A 27635-nucleotide genomic window follows, 5' to 3' on the forward strand; every position below is an offset into this window, starting at 1 on the left:
TGAAGCATCATCAAACATGGAATTATGAGGGTCTGTTTGTAATTCAGGACTCTGGATAAGGAAAGTGCCATTTCTCAGAGTGTGAAGAAAGTACAAACTCCTTCACCCATGAGAACAGACTCCTTTAATGTACATGGTGTCTCATATTCACATTGTGTCTCCATCCAGGTATTTGTACTGTGGCCATCACCCTAGACCCTGGGCACATCCAGAATCTCCACGGAACATCTGGTTCAAGTCAGAGACAACATTCTGCCTCAGAGCTGAATCGCTTCTCCTCCGCTCCATGTTGGATACCAACACAACTGCCTTCTCCCACCCCTCCACCTTCATCTTACTGGGCATTCCTGGCCTAGAGGAGGCCCATGTCTGGATCTCCATCCCCTTCTGCACCATGTATGTCATAACTATCTTGGGAAACTTTGCCATCCTATTTATTGTGAAGAGGGAACCGAGTCTCCATGAGCCCATGTACTATTTCCTCTGCATGCTGGCTGTCACCGATCTGGTCCTGTCCACAACCACCCTGCCCAAAATTCTGGCAAACTTCTGGTTCAATTCCAGAGAGATCTATTTCAATGCCTGCCTCACTCAGATGTTTTTCATTCACTGCTTCACAGAAATAGAGTCTGGGATCTTTGCAGCCATGGCTTTGGATCGTTACGTGGCCATCTGCCACCCCCTGAGACATTCCACCATCCTGACAAACTCCCTGGTGATGAAGATTGGCCTGGTCATCGTGTTGCGCGGCAGCATTCTCATACTCCCCTCTCCCATCCTGGCAAGCCAGTGGCCATATTGCAGAAGTAACATCATCCCCCACACTCAGTGTGAGAACTTGGATATAGTGAAGCTGGCGTGTGCTGACACCCGCATCAGTAGTTACTATGCCCTCTTTGTGATATCCTGTAGGCTTGGACTGGATGTGTCTTTTATCATTGTGTCCTATATCCAGATCCTCAGGGCCATCTTCAGACTGCCCACAAAGGAGGCTCGGGTAAAGACTTTTGGGACCTGCAGTTCACATATCTGTGTCATATCAGCCTTTTACGTCCCAATTCTATTTGCCTCCATCTCTGGCCGTTTGGGCAGCAATTTGCCTGAGTATTTCAGCACTTTGATTGCTGACGTGTACCTCCTAGTTCCACCCATGCTGAACCCCGTCATCTACGGGGTGAGGACCAAACAGATCCGGGAAAAGCTGCTCCAATTTTTTCTCCTAAGGGAATTAAAGTTTTCTCCTCAGGTTGTGGCGCTCAGGCAGAGTTCTGTGGGAGTTCTGGGTGGTGACATGGAACAACTGACTGGCCAATCAAAGAAAGTTTAAATTCTTTGTTGACTTTACTATGTTTTCTCAGCATGAGATACTGGGAAATCCATCCATGTACAACTCATAGGGCTGTCACCTTTCTAATTGTATTTCTCATTGTAACTGGACACTCAAGGCTCTGGTTTTCCCTCAACTTTTTACTTAGGGTTTGTCAATATTACATGCCTCTGGTGACAGAGGCATGTATATTAGGCTACCCGGCATAGGGAAATGAAGGCACGATTTAAATAATCCTGGAACCCATCACAGATGATCCAAGTGGTGATGGGGAGGAGAAGAAGAGCAAGCCACTAGTGTGGGGCAGGTGTTGAAGGAGAAAACATAGAAGTGATTGGGGAGATGTATGGCAGGACTCTGAGGGTATGTCTGGACTCCACGCCTCTAGTGAAAGAGGCATGTAGATTAGGCTACCTGGCATAGAGAAATGATTTAAATAATCGTGGCTTCATTTAAATTTAAATGGCTGCCGAGCTCTGCCAACCAGCTGATGATCAGCTGCTTGTCGGCAGGTCGGGGCAGTCTAAATGCGCCGCAGTCAACAAGGAAGAATTTATCAACCGGCACAGATATGCCTCATGATGCTGTGTCCAGTTCTGGGTGCCACATTTCAAGAAAGATGTGGAGAAATTCGAAAGGGTACAGAGAAGAGCGACAAGAATGATTAAAGGTTTAGAGAACATGACCTATGAAGCCAGGCTTCATGAACTGGGCTTGTTTAGTTTGGAAAAAAGAAGATTAAGGGGGGACATGATAGCTGTTTTCAAATATCTAAAAGGGTGTCACAAGGAGGAAGGAGAAAATTTGTTCCTCTTGGTTTCTGAGGACAGGACAAGGAGTAATGGGCTTAAAGTGCAGCAGGGGAGGTTTAGATTGGACATTAGGAAAAAATTCCTAACTGTCAGGGTGGTCAAATATTGGAATAAATTGCCAAGGGAGGTGGTGGAATCTCCCTCTCTGGAGATATTTAAGAACAGGTTGGATAGACATCTGTCAGGGATGGTGTAGACGGAGCTTGGTCCTGCCTTGAGGGCGGGGGGCTGGACTCGATGACCTCTTGAGGTCCCTTCCAGTCCTATTATTCTATGATTCTATGATTCTATGAAATCACTTCTATGTCTTGTCCTTCAACGCCTGCCCCGCACTAGGGGCTTGCTCTTCTTCTCCTCCCCATCACCACTTGGATCATCTCTGTGATGGGTTCCAGGGTTCCAGGTGATGGTCACAGTGTAATTGTGTGAACTGAGACACAATGGGAATACGAGACACCCCATATACTACTGGAGGCTGTTCTTATGGGGGATGGAGAATGTAGAGTTTCATTACCCAGAGCCATTAATTATGAGCAAGTGACCCAACTAATTCCATGGTGCTCCATGCATCATTAGTATCTATACATTATGGCGTGTGAAATCTTCACAGGATTATTAATGAAATACACCCCAGGGAAAAGACCTGGTCATAACTGAGAGCAAGTCCATGGAAACAACACTCATTCACAGAGCATGTTCTGATGCCTAAGGAAAGGGTTGGAAAAATAGCTGCTCTGGAGATGGGCTCAGTTTTGCTCACCCTTTCTCTGTTGAGGAAATAGGAGGGATGCAGTCTAGACATACACTTAGACAGCACGCAGCAGAGACCTCTTTCCCTTCAAGCTTTATCTAGATTACACAATTTTGTAAGAAAATAGCCATTTTTCTGATAAAACTTGAGTTACGTCCACAGTGCAAGTGCCTTCCTTTGACAGTAAATCTAAAGAGAGAGATTTTTGTGCAATTAGTAATCCTCATTCTATGAGGAAGAAGCCTTTTTTGTGAAACAGCTCTTTCACAGAAAGGGGTGTGTGGACAGGGAAGAGGGAGATTTTTCAGAAGAAGAGGGAAAAGGAAAAAGCACAGGTGCCCTGGTGGCCATTCTGTCTATAGCACTCACTGCTTACATTCAGTCTGGACACTGTTGTTTGAAACAGTGCATCACTTTTTCGATGCGCTTTTGCAGTGTGAACGCTCTCTTGCGCAAGAAGTTTTTTCGGCAGATCTCTTCTGAAAAAAGCTTCTTTTGAAAGAAGCCTGTAGTCTAGACATAGTTTCAGAAAGGAGGCAAATATAGGATAGTTCTCCATTAAACCTAAATTATTCAAAAATGGTGAAAAACTCCGATTAACAATGTCTGACCAGGTTAGTAAACAATGGGTAAACTGATATGGGATTTTTTTTAAAATCTAGGAATATCATCAGTGCCAGTCAAGAATATGCTTTCTGTAAAACTCGTCATATTGGCTTCTGATTTTCTGGCTCTATGATTCTACAGTGTAAAACCCTGGAGTGAACCAGGCCTGAGTGTCATGCAAGCCATGGGGCTCGATATAGGGGTAACTGGATTAAATGTAATGGCCTGAATAATGTTGACATAAAACACTATCAACATAGTGATAAAGGAAGTAGATAAGATATTCATATTTACTGTGTCTCATCACACATGGGCAAAGAAACACACAATCCATGGGACTTTTGAACAACTAGCACCAATAAAATAAAATTAATTCCATAAATCATATTTCATTTGTCGAACTTCTTTTCACAAACTATGGATTGAATACATGGACTGTCAGGTGGATACAACGCTGGCTAGAACTTCAGGCTCAATGGGTAATGATCAACAGCTCGATATCTGGCTGGCAGTCGGTATCAAGAGGAATGCCCCAAAATTCAGTTCTGGGGCCAGTTTTGTTCAACATCTGTATTAAGGACCTGGATGAAGAGCTAGATTACACCCTCAGCAAGTTTGCAGATGACACAACCCTAATGGGAGAGGTAGATATGCTGGAGGGTAGGAATAGGATCCACACTGACCTACACAAACTGGAGGATTCGGCCACAAGAAAGATGATGAATTTCAACAGGGTCAAGTGCAGAGTCCTGTACTTGGGATGGAAGAATCACTAGAACTGTAAGAAAAAACAGGACTATGCAGCACTTTAAAGAGTAACAGGATGGTTTATTAGGTGAAGAGCTTTCGTGTGCCAGACCCACTTCCTCAGATCAAATTGTGGAAGAAAATTAGCATGACCATATATACCAAAGGGATACAATCAAAAAAAGTGAACACATATAAAAAGGACAAATCAAATTTTAGAACAGTGGGAGGATAAGGGGGAGAAGTTAATGTCTGTGAGCTAATGATATTAGAGGTGCTAATTTGGGAAGCTGTCTTTGTAATGGGTAAGATAATTAGCATCTTTGTTGAGGCCAAGTCATAAAGTGTCAAATTTAAGCATGAATGACAGTTCAGAGTTTTCTCTTTGAAGTCTTGTGTTAAAATGTCTTTGAAGCAGGATGCAGGTAGTCAAGTCATTGAGACAGTGTCCTTTCTGGTTGAAATGGTAAGAAACTGTTTTTTCTTTGTGAAACTGTCTAATATCTGTTTTGTGGGCATTGATTCTTTGGTGAAGTGTCTGAGATGTTTGTCCAATGTACATAGCAGACGGACACTGTCAGCGCATGATAGCATAAATTATATTTCTGGAGGCGCGGGAATATGTGTTCTTGATCTTATAACTGAATTGGTTAGGTCCAATGATGGTGTCAGCAGAGTAAATATGTTGGCAAAGCTGGCAACGGGGTTTGTTGCAAGGGAAGGTACCAGGGTTGGTATTGGTGTGGTATGTCCTGTGGTGGTTGGTAAGAATCATCCTGAGGTTAGGTGGTTGCCTGTAGGAGACTATGGGTCTGTCTCCCAGAGCCTCTCGGAGTGTAGTATCCTGTTCCAATATAGGTTGTAGTTTATCGATAATGTGTTGGACGAGTTTAAGTTGGGGGTTATAGATGATGACAAGTGGTGTTCTATTGTTGGTTATCTTGGGTCTGTCTTGAAGTAAATGGTTTCTGGGTATTCGTCTGGCTCTTTCAATTTGTTTTTTTATTTCTCCAGGTGGGTAATTGAGGTTTATAAATGCTTAGTAGAAATCCTGAAGTTTCTAGTCTCTGTCAGTGGGATTAGAGCAGATGTGGTTGTATCGAAGGGATTGGCTATAGACGATGGATCATATGGTGTGCTCTGGATGGGAGCATCTTGAAGGCTCATCCTATAATCAATCATCTTTTGGTGGTGCCCTCTCCACTTCAAGGCTCGTCAATCTGCCACTCTGCCAATAATCCCCTCACTTGTTCTTACGGGGATGCATCCCTGACACCGGGTCGTTTGGTCTTCTGGCCTTTGCCCAGGCTCGCTCACCCCCCTTCTTTGGCCATCTGGTTCTGAGCAATATAACTTTTGCATGTTATCTTGACATATTCATACTCCTGACACACACATGAGAAATGTTACAAGGGCTCTTGAGGTTACATAGATATACACCGGGCAATGCAAAGAGATGTTATAAATCAAGCAATTAAGGCTTCGGCCTTCAACATTCTTCTAATCTCATTAAAACGGACACAATACCCAGAACTGTGTGTCCACTTCGGCCCATTTACTAAACTTACTTTTAGGGCAAAAGAATAAACATTTAACTAAAAGGACTTAATTCAAAACAATATATATTGCTATATTATTGCTACATTATTAGACTACATTACTATATTGCTAAACGTAAAATACAAATATAAAAAGAATAAAGCTTTCAATCCTAACAACGTTTTCTAGACCATTAATCATTTCTGTTGCTCTTCTCTGGACCTTCTCCAATTTCTCCACATCTTTCTTGAAATATGGTTTCCAGAAGTGGACACAATGCTCGTAATCAGCGTAGAGTAGAGCAGAAGAATTACTTCTCGGCTATGTCTATATTGGCAAGATTTTGCACAAATACTTTTAACGTAAGAGTTTTTGCATTAAAGTATTAGCACAAGAGAGTGTCTACACTGGCATGTACCTTTGTGCAAGAGATGTGCTTTTGTGCAAAAGCATCTGTGCCAGTGTAGACGCTCTCTTGCACAAGGAAGCTCCAATGGCCATTTTAGCCATCGGGCTTTCTTGCGCAAGAAATTAACGTTGCCTGTCTACACTGGCCTCTTGCGCAAGAACAGTAGTGCAAGAAGTCTTATCTCTGAGCGGGAGCATCAGAGTATTTGCGCAAGAAGCACTGATTTTATACATTACAACATCAGTGTTCCTGCACAAGTACTTGTGGACAGTGTAGACAGGTGGCAAGATTTTGCACAAAAGCAGCCGTTTTTGCACAAAATCTTGCCAATGTAGACACAGCCCTCATGTCTTGCTCTCGACACTCCTGTATATGCAGCCCAGGATCGTGTTTCTTTTTTTGAAATAGTGTCACACTGTTGACTCATATTTAACTTGTGGTCCACTATGACCACTAGGTCTGTTTCTGCATTACTCCTTCCTAGAGAGTCATTCCCATTTTGTATGTATGAAACGGATTGTTCCTTCCTAAGTGGATTACTTTGTATTTTCCCTTCCTATACTTCATTCTATTGACCTCAGACCATTTCTCTAGTTTGTCCAGATCATTTTTACCATAGCCTCCAAAGCACTTGCAACCCTGCTCAGTTTGCTCTCATCTTCAAACTTAATAAGCATCCTCTCTATGATAAAATCTAAATAGTTGATGAAGATATTAAACAGAACCAGTCCAAAAACAACCCCCTGTGCAACCCCACTTATTACGCCCTTCCAGAGTGACTGTGAACCATTAATAACTACTCTCTGAGAATGGCTTCTCAGCCAGTTGTACATAACATTTTATTACCCCATATACGTTGTTGTCATTCCCTAGTTTATGAATGAGAAGGTCATGCAAAACCATATCAAAGTCTAGTTATATCATATCCATAAAGGTTGATATCCTATCAAAGAAAGCTATCAAAGGGTATGTCTACACTACCCTCCTAGTTCGAACTAGGAGGGTAATGTAGGCATACTGCACTTGCAAATGAAGTGCTTCATTTGCATAAGCGGGGAGCCGCCATTTTTAAAACCCCGCTGGTTCGAACCCCGTGCAGCGCGGCTACATGGGGCACGAACTAGGTAGTTCAAACTAGGCTTCCTAGTTCGAACTACCGTTACTCCTCGTTACTCCTGGAAGATATGCTCCATTATCTTCCCTGGCACAGAAGTAAAACTGACTGGTCTTATTTCCCTTTTTATGAATGGGTGCTATATTTGATCTTTTCCGCTCTTTTGAAATCTTTGTCAATTTCCATAGCTTTTCAAAGATGATAGCTAAAGGCCCAGATTCCTCCTTTATCATCTCCTTGATTATTCCAAGATATATGTAATTAGACCATGGTGGCTTGAAGACATCTAACAAATTTTAGCTTGTTCTTTTTTTTATTTTATCTTTTACACTTATCCCCCTCCCAATAGCATTCACCATTAGGCATTCCTTCATCATCAGGCTTCTTGGTGAAGACCAGAACAAAGACGTCATTAAGCACCTCTGCCATTTCCAAGTTTCCTGTTAATGTTTCTCCCACCTCACTGAGCAATGGGCCAACCCTGTTCTTGGTCTTCCTCTTGCTTTTAATGTATGTATAGAATGTCTTCCTGTTACCTGTTTTATCTCTAGTTAGTTTGATCTCGTTTTGTGCCTTTGCCTTTCTAATCTTGACCCTGCATATCTGTTTTGTTTGCTTATATTCATCCATTGTAATTTGTCCTAGTTTTCACTTTTTATATGACTCCTTTCTGATTCTGAGATCATGCAAGATCTCCTGGTTAAACCAAGGCAGTCTTTTGCCATATTTTCTGTCTTTCCTACGCTGCAGAATAGCTTGCTTTTGGACCCATAATAATGTCCCTTTGAAAAACTGTCAAGTCAGTTGTGTTTCCTCTTAGACTTGCTTCCCATTGGACTGTACCTACCAGCTCTCTGAGTTTACCAAAATCTGCTTTGTGAAATCCATTGGCTCTCTTTTGCTGTTCTCCCTTCCACCATTCTTTAGAATCATGAACTCTATGATTTCATCATCACTTTCACCCAAGCTGCCTTCCACTTTCAAATTCTCAACCAATTGCTCCCTATGGCTGTGTCTACTCTGGCCCCTTCTCCGGAATAGGCATGCTAATTCAGAACTTTGGAATAGGGAAATCCGTGGGGGATTTAAATATCCCCCGCGGGATTTAAATAAACATGGCCGCTGCTTTTTTTCCAGCTTGTGGAAAAGCCGGAAAAAAGCATCTAGACTGGCGCAATCCTCCGGAATAAAGCCCTATTCCGGAGGATCTCTTATTCCTACTTGCAAGGGCTTTATTCTGGAGGATCGCGCCAGTCTAGACGTTTTTTTCCGGCTTTTCCCCAAGCCGGAAAAAAAGCGGCGGCCATGTTTATTTAAATCCCGCGGGGGATATTTAAATCCCCCACGGATTTCCCTATTCCAAAGTTCTGAATTAGCATGCCTATTCCGCTGGAGGGGCCAGTGTAGACACAGCCTATATGTTAAAATCAAATCTAGAACAGCTTCCCCCCAATAGCTGTTTTAAACTTTTTAAATAAAAAAATTGTCCTCAGTGCAGTCCAAGAACTTATTGGATTGTCTGTGCCCAGCTGTGTTAGTTTCCCAACAGATGTCTGGATAGTTGACGTCCCCCATCACCATCATGACGTGACCCTTGTTTTTTCCCACTTTTAACCTAACCCAGAGACTCTCAACAAGTCTGTTTCCTATGTCCATCCCCACCTCAGTTCAAGTGTATGCATTTTTTAATATATAAGGAGCACCTCCCCTCTGTTTACCCACATAACTTTCCTGGACCCTTCTATCCCAGTATTCCATTCATGTGTATTATCCCACCACGTCCCTGTGATACCAACCATGTCATAGTTGTGTTTATTTATTAGCACTTCAAGTTCTTCCAGCTTATTCCCCATATTTCTTGCATTTGTATACAGGCATCTAAGATAGGGTATGTCTACACTACCCCGCTAGTTCGAACTAGCCGGGTAATGTATGCATACCGAACTTGCTAATGAAGCCCGGGATTTGAATTTCCTGGGCTTCATTAGCATAAAGCCGGCTCCGCCATTTTTAAAAGCCGGCTAGTGCGAACCCCGTGCCGCGCGGCTACACGCGGCACGGGCTAGATAGTTCGAACTACATAGCCATTCCGAACTATCTGTATTCCTCATGGAACGTGAACGTGTAACGAGGCGTACAGATAGTTTGGAATGGCTACGTAGTTCGAACTATCTAGCCCGTGCCGCGTGTAGCCGCGCGGCACGGGGTTCACACTAGCCGGCTGTTAAAAATGGCGGCGCCGGCTTTATGCTAATGAAGCCCGGGAAATTCAAATCCCGGGCTTCATTAGCAAGTTCGGTATGCATACATTACCCGGCTAGTTCGAACTAGCGGGGTAGAGTAGACATACCCCTTGTGATTTGATTTTGTCTCTCAGTTCGCCCTAGTCCCTCCTTTTTCTCTGCTATTATAGCCCATGCTCCCTCCCATGTCCAACCCAACTCCCAGGTCTCCACGTTCTTCACTTTCCTGTGGTCTCTAGTCACCTGCCCCCATTAACCTAATTTAAAGCCCTATTCACTAGTTTAGCCATTCTGCATCCAACTAGAATCCTTGTGGACACATCTCCCCTGTTCCTCTTGGAGAAGAAAATAAATTCACTCTCATTCTGGTGCTTCTGCACCAGAGAAATACCCCCAGATTGGCCAGAGGGGCAGGCAGAGTGTCCAGCTCTGGGGAACCAAGCACCATCCAGCCAGGGAAGAGCTGGAAAAACCTGACACAGCTTCACTCTTCTCCACTGTACACTGAATAAGCCCAAATCCCTCAGCTTCTCCTCATAATTCATGTGCTTTAGCCCTGTAATCCTCTTGGTTGCCCTCTGTTCTCCAGTGCGTCTACAGCTTTCTGTAATGGGGGAGGGGCAGAGCTGGATGAAATTCTCTACCTGTTGCCTCACCAGTGCCACATAAAGGGGAATAATCACTTCTCTGGATCTGCTGGCAATGCTCCTCCTAATACACCCTTATATGCCATTAGCCATCTTGGCTATTGACTCATATCCAGCTTCCTGCAGTCCCCAGCTCCTTTTCTGCAGAACTGTCTGTGGCTTCATTCGTTACCTTTCAGTTCCCATTGGTTCCGGGCTGTTGGGGGCCTGTAGTCGGCAGGGTCAGGTTGGAAGCCAGGGGGACAAGAGCTGGGAGAGGCAGAAGGACGAGTTCCTGTGTTAGCTGGTGAGATGGGATGCTGGGCAGACACCAGGGCATAAGAGTGATTGTTACGACATTGTTCACAACAAACAGTCTCACTACCTGTAACACACCCCAGAGGAGCAAGGCCAGCTGGACTACAGAGCAATGGCACAAGGTGGTCAACACTCCACGTTGTGGTCTCCCTTTTCCCTGCTTCCCTCCTGCTACAGGTGGGGAGGAGGCTGCTATCCAGCCCTCAGAGTGGGAAGCCCCAACAGAGATAGGACAAACAGCGAGCGCTCAGAGGGATCCACTGGTGACCTGAGTCATCCCTTGGCTGTCTGGGGCAAACTCTCAGCCACAAGACTGATTGGGGTACAAGGTGAGCTGGGGGTAAATGTTGGACCTTTCTAATCCCCACATTAAACACTCAGACTATGTCTACACTGGCAAGTCTTGCGCAAGAAGATATGCAAATGAGGTGCAGCGATGAATATCACCACAACTCATTTGCATACTTAATGAGCTGCCATTTTTGCACAAGGTCCTCTTACGCAAGAGACGTTCTGCCTGAAAATAAGCGGCAGAATGTCTCTTGCGCAAGACGGGTTTTTTGCACAAGAAGGAGCAGGGAGGGCTGGGGGGCATCGGGTGGGTGGCTCGATCCGTGCCAGGTGCAGGGTCTGCTGGCTGGGTGCTGGCAGGCTTGCACCTGGTACGGGCACCGTAGCCAGCCCGTGCCCCTTTAAGGGGTCCGGGTCCGGGAGGGGGGCATAGAGTTTCCCTGGTGTTGGCCAGAGTGGCCACCAGGGAAACCTGGGGAGGGCTAGCCTCCCACTAGTTCGAATTAAGGGTCTACACAGCCCTTAATTCGAACTAGTAAGTTCGAACTAGGCTTAATCCTCATGGAATGAAGATTACCTAGTTCGAACTAAGCGCTCCGCTAGTTCGAATTAAGTTCGAACTAACGGAGCGCTAGTGTAGCGCCTATGAAAGATAGTTCAAACTAATGTCCGTTAGTTCGAACTAACTTTGTAGTGTAGACATACCCCCTCTTATTGCTAACATGCCTGGAGAAACCTTCCTTGTTTCCCTGCACATCCCTTGCCAGCTGCAATTCCAGTGGTACGTTGGCCTTTGATTACATCCCTGCATGCTCAAGCAATATATTTCTACTCCTCCATAGTTCATCTCTCCAAGTTTCCACTTCTTGTCAACTTCCTCTTGTGTTGCTTTTCTTACTGCGCATTGGGATGGTTTGTCCCTGAAACTTCAATAAGGCTTCTTTAAAATCCTGACAGATTCATAGACTCCTTCTCCCCGTCATTTTAGCCTCTCAGGGAATCCTATACATCAGTTCCCTTAGGGAGGCAAAATCTACTTTTCTGTAGTCCAGAGTCTGAATTTTTCTGCTCTCTTCTCTCAACTATCTCATGATCCCCCCTCCCCCACTTGCCACCAAAATCTACTTCCCCTACCAATTTCTCCATGTTTGTGAGCAGCAGGTTGAGCAAACACATGCTCTGCTCTTTATGGCCCAGCATGTACTTCCATCAGCCAGGGCAGGGCTGTGTGTTGGAGTTGCCCCACCCCCACCCAGCAGCCTCTGGAACCATCCATTTCTGGTTTGTTTCACACAATACTGGTGTCTTCTCTTCACTTGTTTGTAAGCTCCTTGGGGCAGGGGCTGTTTCTCCCTCTATGTTTGTGAATGGCCGGGCCCAAGAGGTCCTCAACTGGAGCAGGATCTCTGGAGGTTTCCACCAGACAATGACCAGAAATAATCAACCCAACAATCCAGCTAAATCCAGGCCTAGCACCACCCTGTTAGATATATCTAGAGATGAAGATCAAACCATGCTTGTCAGCTACTGAGTGTTAAGAACTTCAGTGCTGATGGACACGGCTCCCCTGTTTAAATGAGACACAAAAAATGGATTCAGTCTCATTCCAGGGCTTAAATACTGAGGTGCTTCTGCACCAGATAAATATCCCATTTAGCCAGAGGGGCAGGCAAGAGATCCAGCTTTGGGGATCCAAGCAACCTCCAGCTGGGGCACAGCTGCAAAGTCTGACTCAGCCTGGAACATCCGATTCCAGTTCCCCCTTGGAGGCACTGGGAGGAAATGAACAACTGTCCAATGCAAACACTATTCTGGTCTCTAGTCTTCCTATAGGGCCCTCCTTGTTGCAGGACAATTTGGAGGAGGGGGAAGGTCTCTGTCCCCAGGATAGGCCCCCCCCATCTCCACCCCATCCACAGGAACACAGTTTGTGTGGCTTTTGCTGAGTCAGATCCCCCAGAGACACCCCAGGGATTGCGATGGTTTGGAAGGTCTCTCAGTGTGTGTGTCTACACAACGGAGAAGCTGACATCGATACAGTCGCTCTTCCAGGGTTTGAATTAGTGGGTCTAATGAAGACCTACTAATTCAAATTTAGAGGATGCGCCCTTTGACACCGATAATACCCCCAAGGAGTGAGGAAGTCTACAGGAAAGTCTGCCCCATCGACCACCCATTGTGTGGATTGTGCTGAAATCTTATTAAGATACTTGGACTCTAGCTCCATAATTCACGTAACTGGAGTTATGTATCTGCAATCTTCCCCCCACTTTAGTGTAGACCAGGCCGGAGGGAGAAGAAGTGATGTCCTGGAGTTCACCCCTCCTGGCAACAGGGAGCGCACACACGCCAGCTAGTTCTGAGACCCTAGACTGAGCTTGAGAGGATGGAGAAGGCTCAGCTTCTCTCTTCCAGCCTTTCCTATCTAGCCCAGTCAATGAAGAGCCCCGCCATTGAGGGGTTGTGGTTACTGCAGGACTCCTGGGTGTCTCCCTCTCTTGCTGCCCCTCAGTCTGTCTGACCTTGGCCAATTCAGGTCTCCCTGCTTCACTGCATTATGGGTTTCTGCTCACAGTGACTTTCCTTTGCAAGGTCTTGTCAATGCCCCTCAGAGGAAGGTGCTGCACAATGTAGCGATAATTACTGGTGATAATTATTGATCTCTCACCTCTTAGTGACAGCCCCGTGTGCCTGCAGAATGTGTTAAGTGTCTGTCCTTAGTCCCCTTTCTCCAGATCGATCTCTTTGCATCTTGGGCACTTATAGCATATTAGACCCGGAGGAGACATAGACATTATCCCTCCTTTCCTTCCTATTCAACTATAATTTTTAAATACACACAAACACACAAAGCAGCCAATTCCTCCCTGACTCAGCCCAGAGCCCAGGAGTTCTCATCTCCCTTCGGGAAGGTCCCCTAATTGCTGTTTACTCCTACTGCTGAATAAATAGCCCAGAGACCCAGACAGGCTGGTCACCAATCTTCCTGGATCCAGATGCTCATGCATCCCTTATGGGATGAGTGAATCCCACTGGGATTGCCCAGAGCCATATTATTAATGGTGCACAGCCCTGGGCCAGCTCTTGGTATAGGATGCTGGTATGAGAGTGGTGCAGGAAACGGCTACTTGCAGGAGGCTACCAGGAAGAAACATCCCTCTCAGAATTCACAGGTACCCATCTCGGACTGAGAAGGTCACCTACTCAACAAACCCAGGGCAACACAAGATAGGGTAAGTCTGGGATCCTTTCTGCTATGCACAGCTAGTTAATATCCCCTTGCCACAGGGATGAGTTTGCTCTAGTATCAGTAGGCAAAAGGTGACTCTTCTTCCACATACCTTCCCATTACCTACAGCTGCAAGTCATTTCAATGGCACAGGGCAACAGTCAGGTCATATAGAATCATAGAATCCTAGGTCTGGAAGAGACCTCAGGAGTCATCAAGTTCAGCCCCTTGCCCCAATCAGGATCAACCCCAATTAGACAGGTCCTTCGACAGGATTTGAAAACCTCTACAGATGGAAATTCCACAGCCTCCCCAGGGAACCCATCCCAGTGCTTCACACCTTCCTAGGGAAATAGTTTTTCCGAATATCCGACTGTGACAGGGCACTTGCCCTGCACTGGCCCTTTAAGGGCAAACCCTAGCCCGGGGCAGGGCCTGGGAGTTTAGCCCCATCTGAGGCTCTGTTAGATTGTTAGGGCCCAGCTGGGAGCTGTATAAGAGGAGGGGCTGTTGCTCCCAGGCAAGAGCAGTGAGAGCCTGGCTGCTGGGGGAGGAGGAGGCTCCCTGGAGCTAGAGCAGGGCTGGGGAGGCAAGGCAGGGCAGGGCTAGGGGAGCTCTGGCCAAGCAAACCCACAGACTGCAGGGCCTGAAGCACGGCCCGCTGAAGAAACAACAGCCCCTGGAAGGGGGGCTCAGAGACTGACGTGGACACTGCTGCAGGGCAGTGTCCAGAAGAGGACACTGTGGACCGGAAGAAAGAGGGGAGACACCACCCGAGGGAAGGCACCCAGCCGGCCAGACGGAGCTAATTCCTAGGACAGAGGTCAGGGGGTGCTGTGGTGGTGAATGAACCCCCTCACACCAACCTAGACCTCCCCCACTACAACTTGTGACCATTGTTTGTCGTTCTTCCACCTGGAACCACTGAGAACAATCTCTGTCCTTCTTGGATCCCCTCTTCAGATAGCTGCTGGTTGGTATCAAATAACCCTCACTCTTCTCTTTAGAAGACTAAACTAGTCCAAATACCTCAGACTCCCCTCATATGTCATGGGTTCCGGCCCACCGATAATTTTTGTTGACTTCAGCAGAATTTTCTCCAATGTGTCTACATTCTTTCTATAGTGGAGGGTCCAGAATTGGACACAATACTCCAGATGTGGCCTCACCAGAGCTGAATAAAGGGGAATAATCACTTCTCTAGATCTTCTGGCAATGCTCAGTAGGAGGGCTCAACACATTATGTAATCCACTCACCCGTGGCAAGTAGATTACAAACCGGCACAACTGGTGCGGCGCGGTCTGCGCATATGCAGCACGCAAAACCGCGCGGCTGCCAAGTGGGGCTCGCCTCCGCTTGGCAACACTGCTCATTAGTAAATGCACCCCAATATCCCATCAGCCTCTTGGCTACCAGGGCACCCCATTGACTCCTATCAAGCTTCTCATCCACTGTAATCTCCAGGTCCTTTTCTGTGGAACTCCTACTTAGCCAGTCGGTCTCCAGCCTGTAACAATACTTGGGATTCTTCTGTCCTTTGTGCAGGACTCTGCACTTGTCCTTCTTCAAATCTCCTCATATTTCTTTTGGCCAATCCTCCCATTTGTCTAGGTCACTCTGCCCCCTATCCCTGCCCTCCAGCATAACTACCTCTCCCCCTAGTTCAGTGTTATCCGCCAAATTGGTGAGGGTGCAATCCATGCCCCCATCCAGGTCATTTTAAAGAGGTTGAACAAAACTGGCCTTCAGAAACTCTTCTTAATAACGATAGCCAACCAGACATTGAGCCGTTGATCACTGCCCATTAAGCCTGATGATCTTATCGCCTTTCTTTCCATGGCTCTTAATTTCTCCACCATGGAAAATTTCCTGTGGATGATATATAAGACCTGAAAAGCCAGTCATGTGTTAATATACATAGGCTGACATCCCCTCCTCTTGAATCTCAAGTATGTGTCTCTTATCATGTGGTGGGATGACTAGGACCATCACCCGCCTTGTATCTCCCAGACAGCATGGAGGTGGAAGGGCTTCTCATGGGAACAGCATGATGATACATAATTTCTCATAGCTTCATTCAAGTAGTCAGCTAAACTGTTATGCCTGAAACCTTCACAAAAATCAGTTGAAAGCAGAGACCCACTGGAGGACATTTCACTCCCAACTTGGAAAACTTGCAAGCAATTGAGCTAGAGCTGTTCTCCTTGAAAGGGTCGGGCATTGTTTAACTAAAGGTGGTGTCACCAGCACAACGACAATTGCGGATTCCTTCGTGAACGCCATTCAGCTAAGCTCTTCACTCCAATAAAGTCTGTTAAGGAATTCCACAGGCCAGGTATGGTTTATCAATGTTAATACATTCAATGGAATTGCATGTTCCCTTGCTCATGAGTTTTGAGACACAGTAAATATAAATGCCTTATATACAAGTGGGTCTTTCCCACGAAAGCTTATGCGCCAATAAATCTGTTAGTCTGTAAGGTGACACAGGACTTCTTGGTATTTATAAACATTTTTTATTCATTTTTTCACTGAGCTAAAGGTCAGAAGGGGCCATAAAATCTTTCAGTGTGATCTCTTGGATAACACAGGCCATTACATTCCACCCCATTACCCCTATATTGAGCCCTAAGATTTGCATGTCACTCATGCCTGGTTCACACCAGGGTTTTACACTTTGGAATCATGGAGCCACAGAAGGAGAAGAGTTTATCTGATATGACCAGTTTTACATTAACCATATTGTTGACCAGCATTCATGATATCCCTAGACTCTTAAAAAGAAGTTGCATACAATGTTTCCATCATTTCCTAAACTGGTCAAACCGTTTTATTTTTTAATGATTATGTTTAACATCGTTCCACGAGGCGTACAGATAGTGTGGAATGGCTTGCTAGTTCGAACTATCTATACCGTGCCGAGTGTAGTCGCGCGGTACGGGTTTCGAACAAGCCGGCATTTAAAAATGGCACCGGCTGGCTTATGCAAATGAAGCCCAGGAAATTCAAATCCCGGGCTTCATTTGCAAGTGCGGTATGCCTACATTACCACCCTAGTTCGAACTAGGGTGGTAGTGTAGACATACCCTAAGGTATTATTTCTCCAAGATACACCTAATACCCTCTCTTTGGATCCTTAACATTACCAAGGATATTCCCTGATATGGATATCACGACTTTTCAAAATTTCCAATTTTCATTGCTTTGTATCCATTGTTCTTCTCTCCAGCATGTTATATGGTATATTATTTCCCTTAATTGCTGCTCCCTTCACTTATCACTGAACAGAGTTTTTAGTCAAATTGCCAACTTTATTGACTAACAATGGAATCGTACTTTTTAGGAAATCCCAGTTTTCATTCCCATTTTTCTGCCTAACTTTTCCTACCAAATACTTTTGCTGATGCTTTGACACAGCTTTCGAGAATTCACACTTTGGAGCAATTAATTACTAGAGATAGTACTGATTGGCAACTCTTTTCGGTTACTCCATTTGAATGTAATGTGGGAAGTACCATGTCATACTGTAATCTCCTCTATCTGACCATGACGTCTCAATATGGCTGCAAATGACAGCTCCCCAGTTCTGAAAGCCAGCGTCAGATTTCCCGTTTTTGCTTTACAAAGGCTGAGTAAGCAAAACTGAACGTGTATCCAGAGCAGCTATTTTTCCAACCCTTTTCTTAGGCATCTGAACATGGCCTTTGTCGTGAGCTGTTGTTTCATGGAGTTGCTATGAGTTATAGCCAAGTCTTTTCCCTGAGGTGTATTTCCTGATGGAGCCTATTAAGTTTTCAACACCAAAAATGAGGAAATTATTGATACATGAAGCATCATCAAACATGAATTTATGAGGGTCTGTTGTTTGTAATTTATGACTCTGGATAAGGAAAGTGCCATTTCTCAGAGTGTGAAGGATGTACAATCTCCCTCACCCATGAGAACAGCCTCCACTAGTGTACGTGGTGTCTTACATTCACATTGTGTCTCCATCCAGGTATTTGCACTGTGGCCATCACCCTAGTCCCTGGGCACATCCAGAATCTCCACGGAACATCTGGTTCAAGTCAGAGACAACATTCTGCCTCAGAGCTGAATCGCTTCTCCTCTGCTCCATGACGGATACCAACACAACTGCCTTCTCCAACCCCTCCACCTTCATCTTACTGGGCATTCCTGGCCTAGAGGCAGCCCATGTCTGGATCTCCATCCCCTTCTGCACCATGTATGTCATAGCCCTCTTGGGGAACTTTGCCATCCTATTTATTGTGAAGAAGGAACCGAGTCTCCATGAGCCCATGTACTATTTCCTCTGTATGCTGGCCGACACCGACCTGGTCCTGTCCACAACCACCCTGCCCAAAATTCTGGCCAACTTCTGGTTCAATTCCAGAGAGATCTATTTCAGTGCCTGCCTCACCCAGATGTTTTTCATTCACTGCTTCACAGAAATCGAGTCTGGGATCTTTGCAGCCATGGCTTTGGATCGTTACGTGGCCATCTGCCACCCCCTGAGACATTCCACCATTCTGACAAACTCCCTGGTGGTGAAGATTGGTCTGGTCATTGTGTTGCGTGGCAGCATTCTCATTCTGCCTCATCCCATCCTGGCAAGCCAGTGGCCATATTGCAGAAGCAACATCATCCCCCACACTCGGTGTGAGAACTTGGGTATAGTGAAGCTGGCATGTGCCGACACCCGCATCAGTAGTTACTATGCCCTCTTTGTGATATCCTGTAGGCTTGGACTGGATGTGTCTTTTATCATTCTGTCCTATATCCAGATCCTCAGGGCCATCTTCAGCCTTCCCACAAAGGAGGCCCGGGTCAAGACTTTTGGGACTTGCAGCTCACATATCTGTGTCATATTAGCCTTTTACGTCCCAATTCTATTTGCCTCAATCTCTGGCCGTTTGGGCAACAATTTGCCCCGTTATTTCACCATTTTCATTGCTGACATTTACCTCTTAGTTCCACCCATGCTGAACCCCGTCATCTACGGGGTGAGGACCAAACAGATCCGGGAAAAGCTGCTTCAATTTTTTCTCCTAAGGAAATTAAAGTTTTCTCCTCAGGTTGTGGCTCTCAGGCAGAGCTCTGTGGGTGTGCTGGCTGGTGACATGGAACATTTTACTGGCCAATCAAAGAAAGTTTAAATTCTTTGCTGACTTCATTATGTTTTGTCAGCATGAAATACTGGGAAATCCATCTATGTGCGACTCACAGGGCTGTCACCTTTCTAACTGGACACTTAAGGCTCTGGCTTTGCCTCAACTTTTTACTTAGGGTTTGTCTATATTACATGCCTCTGGTGACAGAGGCATGTATATTAGGCTACCTGGCATAGGGAAATGAAGGCACGATTTAAATAATCCTGGAACCCATCACAGATGATCCAAGTGGTGATGGGGAGGAGAAGAAGAGCAAGCCACTAGTGCGGGGCAGGTGTTGAAGGAGAAGACATAGAAGTGATTGGGGAGATGTGTGGCAGGACTCTGAGGGTATGTCTAGACTCCATGCCTCGAGCGACAGAGACATATAGATTAGGCTACCTGGCATAGAGAAATTATTTCAATAATCGCAGTTTCATTTAAATTTAAATGGCTGCTGAGCTCTGCCGACCAGCTGATGATCAGCTGTTTGTCGGCAGGTCGGGGCCGTCTAAATGTGCCACGGTCAACAAGGAAGCATTTGTCAACTGGCACAGATATGCCTCATTAAATCACTTCTATGTCTTGTCCTTCAACGCCTGCCTCGCACTAAGGGCTTGCTCTTCTTCTCCTCCCCATCACCACTTGGATCATCTGTGATGGGTTCCAGGGTTCCAGGGGATGGTCACAGTGTAATTGTGTGAACTGAGACACAATGGGAATATGAGACACCCCATATACTACTGGAGGCTGTTCTTATGGGGGATGGAGAATGTCGAGTTTCATTACCCAGAGCCATTAATTAGAGCAAGTGATCCAACTAATTCCATGGTGCTCCATGCATCATTAGCATCTGTACATTATGGCGTGTGAAACCTTAACAGGATTATTAATGAAATACACCCCAGGGAAATGACCTGGTCATAACTGATAGCAACTCCATAGAAACAACACTCATTCACAGAGCATGTTCTGATGCCTAAGGAAAGGGATGGAAAAATAGCTGCTCTGGAGATGGGCTCAGTTTTGCTCACCCTTTCTCTGTTGAGGAAATAGGAGGTAAAAAAGGGAATTCTGAAGCAGGCTTTGAGAACAGGGGAGCTGCCATATGCAGCCAGACTAAGATGTCTGAGACAGATAGAGGAGAGGAGCATTAAAAAGAATGTTACTTCTTACATTGCATTCAAATGGAGACACCGAGAAGTGTTCTCACTCAGGAAAAATATTCAAGAAATTGTTTTGTTCTGCTCTGGGAAAGAAGGATTTATGATGTACTGAGATCACCTCAAGTGGTGAAACACATTCCAGTCCATTAGCTGTCAGAAGAAGGTGTTAAACAGCATCTACAGTAGAACCTCAGAATTACGAACACCAACGTAGACAGTTAGGGTATGTCTAGACTGCATCTCTCTGTTGGCAGAGGGATGCAGATTAGACAGGTCGACATTGCTAATGAGGCGGGGATTTAAATATCCTGTTTCCAATTTGCATAAAATGGCCACCATGTTTTGCAGACTCAACATTTTGTTAGCAAAAAGCGGCAGTCTAGGGGGGGATCTCTCGAGAAACAAAGCCTTTTTCGATAAATCCCTTATGCCTTCTGCAAGAAGGTTTACAGGATCTGTCAAAAAAAGCTTTCTTTCTCGACAGATCGCCCTCTAGACTGCCGCTTTTTGCCAACAAAGTGCTGAGTCGGCAATATGTGGCAGACATTTTTATGCAAGTTAGGCATTGGATATTTAAATCCCTGCTTCATTTGCAATGTTGACCTGGCTAATTTGCATCCCTTTGCCAACAGAGGGATGCGGTCTAGACATACCCTTAGACAGAGACCTCTTTCCCTTCAGGTTATGCCTAGACTACAGAGTATTCTCAGAAAATGGCCATTTTTCTGATAAAACTTGAGTTACGTCCACACTGCAAGAGCCTACTTTTGACAGTAAATCTAAAGAAGAGAGGGATTTCTGTGCAATTAGTAAACCGCATTCTATAGGGAAGAAGCCTTTTTGTGAAACAACTCTTTCTCAAAAAGGCGTGTGTGGACAGAGAAGAGGGAGTTTTTTTTCCAGAAAAATAAGGAAAAGGAAAAAACACTGGTGCTCTGGTGGCCACTCTGTCTGTGGAAATATTGCTTACATGCATTCTGGATGCTATTGGTCGAAAAAGTGCATCACTTTTTTGATGCGTTTTTGCAGTGTGGACGCTCTGTTGAGCAAGAAGTTTTTTCGGAAGATCTCTTCCAAAAAAAGCTTCTTCTGCAAGAAGCTAGTAGCCAAGATATAGATTCAGAAAGAAGGCAAATATAGGATAGGTCTCCATTAAGCCTAAATTATTAAAAAATGGTGGAAAACTCCTATTAAAAATGTCTGACAAGGTTAGTAAACAATGGATAAACTGGTATGGGATTTTTTTAAAGTCTAGGAATATCATCAGTGTCAGTCAAGAATATTCTTTCTGTAAAACTGGTCTTGTTGGCTTCTGATTTTCTGGCTCTATGATTCTACATTGTAAAACCCTGGAGTGAACCAGGCCTGAGTGTCATGCAAGTCATGGGGCTCAGTATAGGGGTAACTGGATTAAATGTAATGGCCTGAATGATGTTGCAGTCCTTTTTGACATAAAACACTATCAACATAGTGATAAAGGAAGTAGATAAGACATTCATATTTACTGTGTCTCATCACACTTGGGCAAAGGAACACACAATCCATGGGACATTAGAACGACTAGCACCAATAAAAGAAAATTGATTCCATAAATCATATTTCACTTGTTGAACTTCTTTTCACAAAATATGGATTGAATAAATGGACTGTCAGGTGGATACAACGCTGGCTAGAACTTCGGGCTCAATGGGTAATGATCAAGAGCTCGATATCTGTCTGGCAGTTGGTATCAAGAGGAATGCCCCAAAATTCAGTTCTGGGGCCAGTTTTGTTGAACATCTGTATTAATGACCTGGATGAAGAGCTAGATTACACCCTCGGCAAGTTGGCAGATAATGCAACCCTAGTGGGAGAGGAGGATATGCTGGAGGGTAGGAATAGGATCCACACTGACCTAGACAAACTGGAGGATTCGGCCACAAGAAAGCTGATGAGTTTCAACAGGGCCAAGTGCAGAGTCCTGTACTTGGGATGGAAGAATCACTAGAACTGGAAGGGAACTCGAGAGTCATTAAGTCCAGTCTGACCAACCACCATCTAAATCATCCCTGATACATGTCTGTCCAACCTGCTCTTAACTATCTCCTTGAATGGAGATTTCACATACTCCCTAGGCAAATTATTTCAGTGTTTAATGACTCTGCCAGTTAGGAAGCTCTTCCTGATGTCAAGCATAAATGTTCCTTTCTGCAATTTAAGCTACAGTTTAAGACCATTACTTCTTGTCCTATCCTCAGATGCTATGGAAAAAATGTTTTCTCCCTCTTCCTTGTAACAAACTTTTAGATACTTGAGAGAAGTTATCATGTCCCCTCCAGTTTTATCTGTTCCAAAATAAGCAATCCCAATTCCTTGAGTCTTCCTTCATAATTCATGTTGTTATCTGCTTAAACGAAGCAGATGAGAACTTTTATAGGGGAAAAGGCAGTATGCTGCATATATTGAGAATACAGCAGTTGCATATGCTCTTCAATCATTCACACACACAAAACATCATGCATACACAGTCCTGCCAGACGATCTCATAGTTACCAGTCCAGGTTCTGTACCAATCTAGTGGCCAGCTAGATTGAACACTCGGGGGAGCAGGGCCTTTGTCGGTTGATTGATGCGATGCTCGTCTGGATTTGGTGTTGGCAACACGAACCCAAAGTTCCATAGCAAAGCGCCCTGCTTTTATTATCCTTGTCTCTGTTGAAATCTATGGATCCTGCTCTGTCAGCTTGTGACCGGAAAGTTATCTTGTTGATGTCAGTCGTTCCCAAACATCTCTTGAAGGCTCATCCTGTAATCAATCATCTTTTGGGGATGCCTTCTCTGCTTCAAGGCTCGTCAATCTGCCACTCTGCCAATAGTCCCCTCACTTCTTATTATGGGTATGCATCCCTGACGCCGGGTCGTCTGGTCTTCTGGCCTTCACCCACGCTCGTTCACCCCACTTTTTTTGCCTGCTGGTTCTGAGCAATATAACTTTTGCATCTTATCTCGACATATTCATACTCCTCACACACACATAAGCAATGTTACAAGGACTCTCGAGGTTACATATATCTGAATCAGACAAAGCAAAGAGGAGTTTTAAATCAAACGATTAAGGCTTTGGCCTTCAACATTCTTATAATCTCATTAACACAGACACAATACCCAGAACTTTCTTTCCACTTAGGCCCATTTACCAAAATCACTTTTAGGGCAAAGGAATAGGTGTAAAAGATAAAATAAAAAGAAAGAACATGTTAATTTCTTAGAAAACTTAGATATCTTCAAGTCACCAGGTCCTAATTACATATAGACTAGAATACTTAAGGAGCTGATAAAGGAGGAATCTTGGCCTTTAGCTATCATCTTTGAAAATTTATGGAAATTGGTAAAGATTTCAAAAGAGTGGAAAAGATCAAATATATAACCCATCACCTGCCCACATTAATCTAATTTAAAGCCCTATTCACGAGGTTAGCCATTCTGCATCCAACTAGAATCCTTGTGGACACATCACTTTGCACCCCAGAGGAGCCAGGCCAGCTCTACTCCAGAGCAATGGCACGAGGTGGTCAACACTCCATATTGTGGTCTCCCTTTTCCCTGCTTCCATCCTGCTGCAGGTGGGGAAGGGGCTGCTCGCCAGCTCTCAGAGTGGGAGGCCCCAACAGAGACAGGGCAAGCAGAGAGCACTAACAGGGATCCACTGGTGACCTGAGTCATCCCTGGGCCATTTGGGGAGAACGCTCAACCACAAGACTGATTGGGGGATGAGGTGCGCTGGAGGTAAATGCTGGACCCATCTAATCCCTACATTAAACTCTCAGGCTATGTCTACACTGGTAAATCTTGTGCAAGAAGATATGCAAATGAGGTGCAGCGATGACTATCACCACGCCTCCTTTGCATACTTAATGAGCCGCCGTTTTTGCACAAGGTGCTTTTATGCAAGAGCTGTTCTGCCTGAAAATAAGCGGCAGAATGTCTCTTGCGCAAGACAGGTTTTTTGCACAAGAAGTATAGACTGCTCCTTCTTGAGCAAAAGCCCCTTGCTCAAAATGGAGGCTCATTAGGTATGCAAATGAGGCGTGGCGATATTTATCACTGTACCTCTTTTGCATATGTTCTTGCTTGACTGGCCAGTGTAGACGTAGCCTTAGAGAGTTGAACAAAGTGTGGAGTCTGCTTCTTCTGCAGCAGCAGAGAGCTCCTGTCACCAGAGCTTCTACCTGTAACAGAGCCATGATGGCCTGTGAGCATGTTGACTGTTACTGATCAATTTCTTCTCCTCCAAAAGCTTCAGAATGGATTCCTTGTGGATCCCCTGCATGATTTTCTGGGGTATGAGGTGTGACCACCACAACAAATATGGAACAAGACACTCGACTGTTGGCAGAAATATTACACTGAAAACACTGTACATAACATATTCTCTAGTACAGACAGGTGGTCATCTGGGTCTGACAGTCCGTCTCTTAACCCCTGGTTCCAGTGCAATGTTTTGTTGTGTTGGTGCTACGGTGAAGTCATACAAGTTCCATGAGGAGTAACGGTAGTTCGAATTAGAGAGCCTAATCCGAACTACCTACTCCATGCCACGTGTAGCTGCAGGCACGGAATCCGCACTAAGGGGGATTTAAAAATGGCGGTGCCCGGCAAGATGCAAATGAAGCCCGGGATATTTAAATCCCGGGCTTCATTTGCAACTTCGAATGCCTACATTAGCCACCCTAGTTCGAACTAGGCTAGCAGTGTAGACATACCCTCTGTTATTGAGGCAGGGGGGATAAAAGTGTTGTTACCCTGATTATGCAAATCAAGGACAATGGAATGGTGGAACTGTTTATGACAGAGGGATTCACCATAAACTAAGTAGTACTTGCTAGACAAGGGGCATGGGTTCCAAACCCAGTCAAGTTGAGAGAGGCTAGGGGCAAGTCTTTGTATCTGGTGGTGGGGTGTTGTGCGAAGGCCTGAATAGCACTGGTTGCACCCCCTCCTCTCTCCACTGTAGAATATCAGAACTAATTTGGATTCCATTAGGAGTCTAGTTGCTGAGTTGAATTCACTGTGGGCCAGTGGAGCACTAGCACTGAGGCTCCTCTATTATGAGCTGAACTTGCTGAAGAGCTGAAATCACTGTGTGCTGTGGGGAGCCTTGCGCTTTGCTGCGGAAGAGCTGAAATCACTATTGCTGTGAGGAGCCTGGTGCTATGCTGCTGAGCTACTAGCAGAGCAGCTTGCAGGGACAACCAGCAAGTGAAGGCGGACAGCAGGTGCAGGCGGCCAGCAGAGTGGTTTGCGGGGATGACCGGAGGGTGCAGGCGGCCAGCAGAGCGGCTGGCGGGGATGACCTGCGGCTGGTAGGAGCAGCAGAACACAGTCAGTGGGGCAGCTTCAGGAACAACCAGCCGGTGGCCAGAGGCATGGACCGAGACGGCTGGTGGAGCTGGACAGTTAGTGGGACAGCTGAGGCAGCTCACTGGACGACAGCTGGAGTGTGGCGGAGTGACTCACGTTGACGGTGGCAGAAGAACCGTACGGAGAGGTGGAGCCATGGGCGGACCATGTAAGGTTTATCAATCCCCGCCCCCTCCAGGTTGGGATGGTAAAACCCTGCTGGGGGAACTTTTGAACCCTGGTGTGGTACTGACCAGAGCCGGAGACTTTTGGGGTGTTGGACTTTGGGTGAATTTTTGGTTTGCTGGACTGAAGAGACTCTTGGGCTGTGTCTACACTAGGCCACTTATTCCGCTTTTCCAGAATAAACTGCGAGCTGTCTACACTGGCCGCTTGCTTTTCCAGAAAAGCAATGATGATCTACTGTACAAAATCAGCCGCTATACCGGAAAAACTATTCTGCTCCCACTCGGAAAAGGGCCAGTGTAGACAGCCCAGTAATCTTTTCCGGAAAAAAGCCCGGATCGCGAAAATGACGCTCGGGGCTCTTTTCCGGAAAAGCGCGTCTACATTGGCCACAGACGCTTTTCCGGAAAAAGGGCTTTTCCAGAAAAGCAGCCTGCCAATGTAGATGCTCCTTTTCCGGAAAAACTGAAAACAGAATAGTATTTCGTTTTAAGCATTTCCGGAAAAAGGTGCCAGTGTAGACGTAGCCTTGGGGTGTTGGACTTTTGGGACTTTGGGTGATTTGTGGCTGGGGGGTGAGTCTTTGCTCATGTTTGGTCTATGAATCCGAGTTGTGGTGTTTTCCCAATTTAATGCTGATATCGCTTACCTCATATTAAAGGTTTGCTGCTATACTGAGGCTCTGTGCTTGCAAGAGGGGAAGAATTGCCTCTTTGAGGCGCCCAGAGGTGTATGTAAGATTTCCCAAGTCACTGGGTGGGGGCTCGAGCCGGTGTTGTATTACCTTGTTGGGAGGAGACCCCTAGATACTGAACCTGGCCCTTGCTGCTATTAACTCAGCCTGGCAGAAGGGTTACATTTAAAATACTCACAGATTCATGGACTCCTTCCCCCCTTATTTTAGTCTCTCAGGGGATCCTATACATCAGTTCCCTTAGAGAGGCAAAGTCTACTTTTCTGTAGTCCAGAGTCTGAATTTTTCTGCTCTCTTTTCTAAACCATCTCATGATCCCTGCTCCCGCACCTGCCACCAAAATCTACTTCCCCTACCAGATTCTCCCTGTTTGTGAGCAGCAGGTTGAGCAAACACATGCTCTGCTCTTTACGGCCCAGCATGTACCTCCATCAGCCAGGGCAGGGCTGTGCATTGGAGCTTCCTCACCTCCACCCAGCAGCCTCTGGAACCATCCATTTCTGGCATGTATCACACAGTACTGGTGTCTTCTCTTCACTTGTTTGTAAGCTCCTTGGGGCAGGGGCTGTCTCTCCCTCTGTGTTTGGGAATGGCCCGGCCCAAGAGGTCCTCAACTGGAGCAGGATCTCTGGAGGTTTCCACCAGACAATGACCAGAAATAATCAACCCAACAATCCAGCTAAATCCAGGCCTAGCACCACCCTCTTAGATTTAGCTAGAGATGAAGATCAAACCATGCTCATCAGCTACTGAGTGTTAGGAACTTCAGTGTTTAAATGAGACACAAAAAATTGATTCAGTCTCATTCCAGGGCTTAAATACTGAGGTGCTTCTGCACCAGATAAATATCCTATTTAGCCAGAGGGGCAGGCAAGAGAATCCAGCTTTGGGGATCCAAGTAACCTCCAGCTGGGGCAGGGCTGCAAAGTCTAACTCAGCCTGGAACATCCGATTCCAGTTCCCCCTGGGAGGCACTGGGAGGAAATTAACAGATAGGGAGAAAGAAGTCCAATACAAACGCTATTCTGGTCTGTATTCTTCCTATAG

The 27635-nt window shown here is 45.6% G+C and overlaps 2 protein-coding genes across 2 annotated transcripts; both read left to right on the plus strand.

The window, feature by feature from the left end:
* The first annotated feature begins 286 nt into the window (after window positions 1-286).
* LOC102463982 (olfactory receptor 51E2-like) lies at window positions 287-1327 on the plus strand. The gene has a single exon (XM_014571754.2). It carries the CDS (start codon window positions 287-289, stop codon window positions 1325-1327), a length of 1041 nt encoding a protein of 346 aa, XP_014427240.2.
* Window positions 1328-18128: 16801 nt separating this feature from the next.
* On the plus strand, window positions 18129-19169 carry LOC102463730 (olfactory receptor 52E8-like). The gene has a single exon (XM_075901343.1). It carries the CDS (start codon window positions 18129-18131, stop codon window positions 19167-19169), a length of 1041 nt encoding a protein of 346 aa, XP_075757458.1.
* Window positions 19170-27635: the final 8466 nt, after the last annotated feature.

The sequence above is a fragment of the Pelodiscus sinensis genome, chromosome 1 (genome assembly GCF_049634645.1).
Source record: "Pelodiscus sinensis isolate JC-2024 chromosome 1, ASM4963464v1, whole genome shotgun sequence".
Taxonomy (NCBI): Eukaryota; Metazoa; Chordata; order Testudines; family Trionychidae; genus Pelodiscus; species Pelodiscus sinensis.

Excerpts from the sequence above, each read along its gene's own strand:
- LOC102463982 (XM_014571754.2), top strand. The coding sequence starts at position 287 with ATGTTGGATACCAACACAACTGCCTTCTCCCACCCCTCCACCTTCATC.
- LOC102463730 (XM_075901343.1), top strand. The coding sequence starts at position 18,129 with ATGACGGATACCAACACAACTGCCTTCTCCAACCCCTCCACCTTCATC.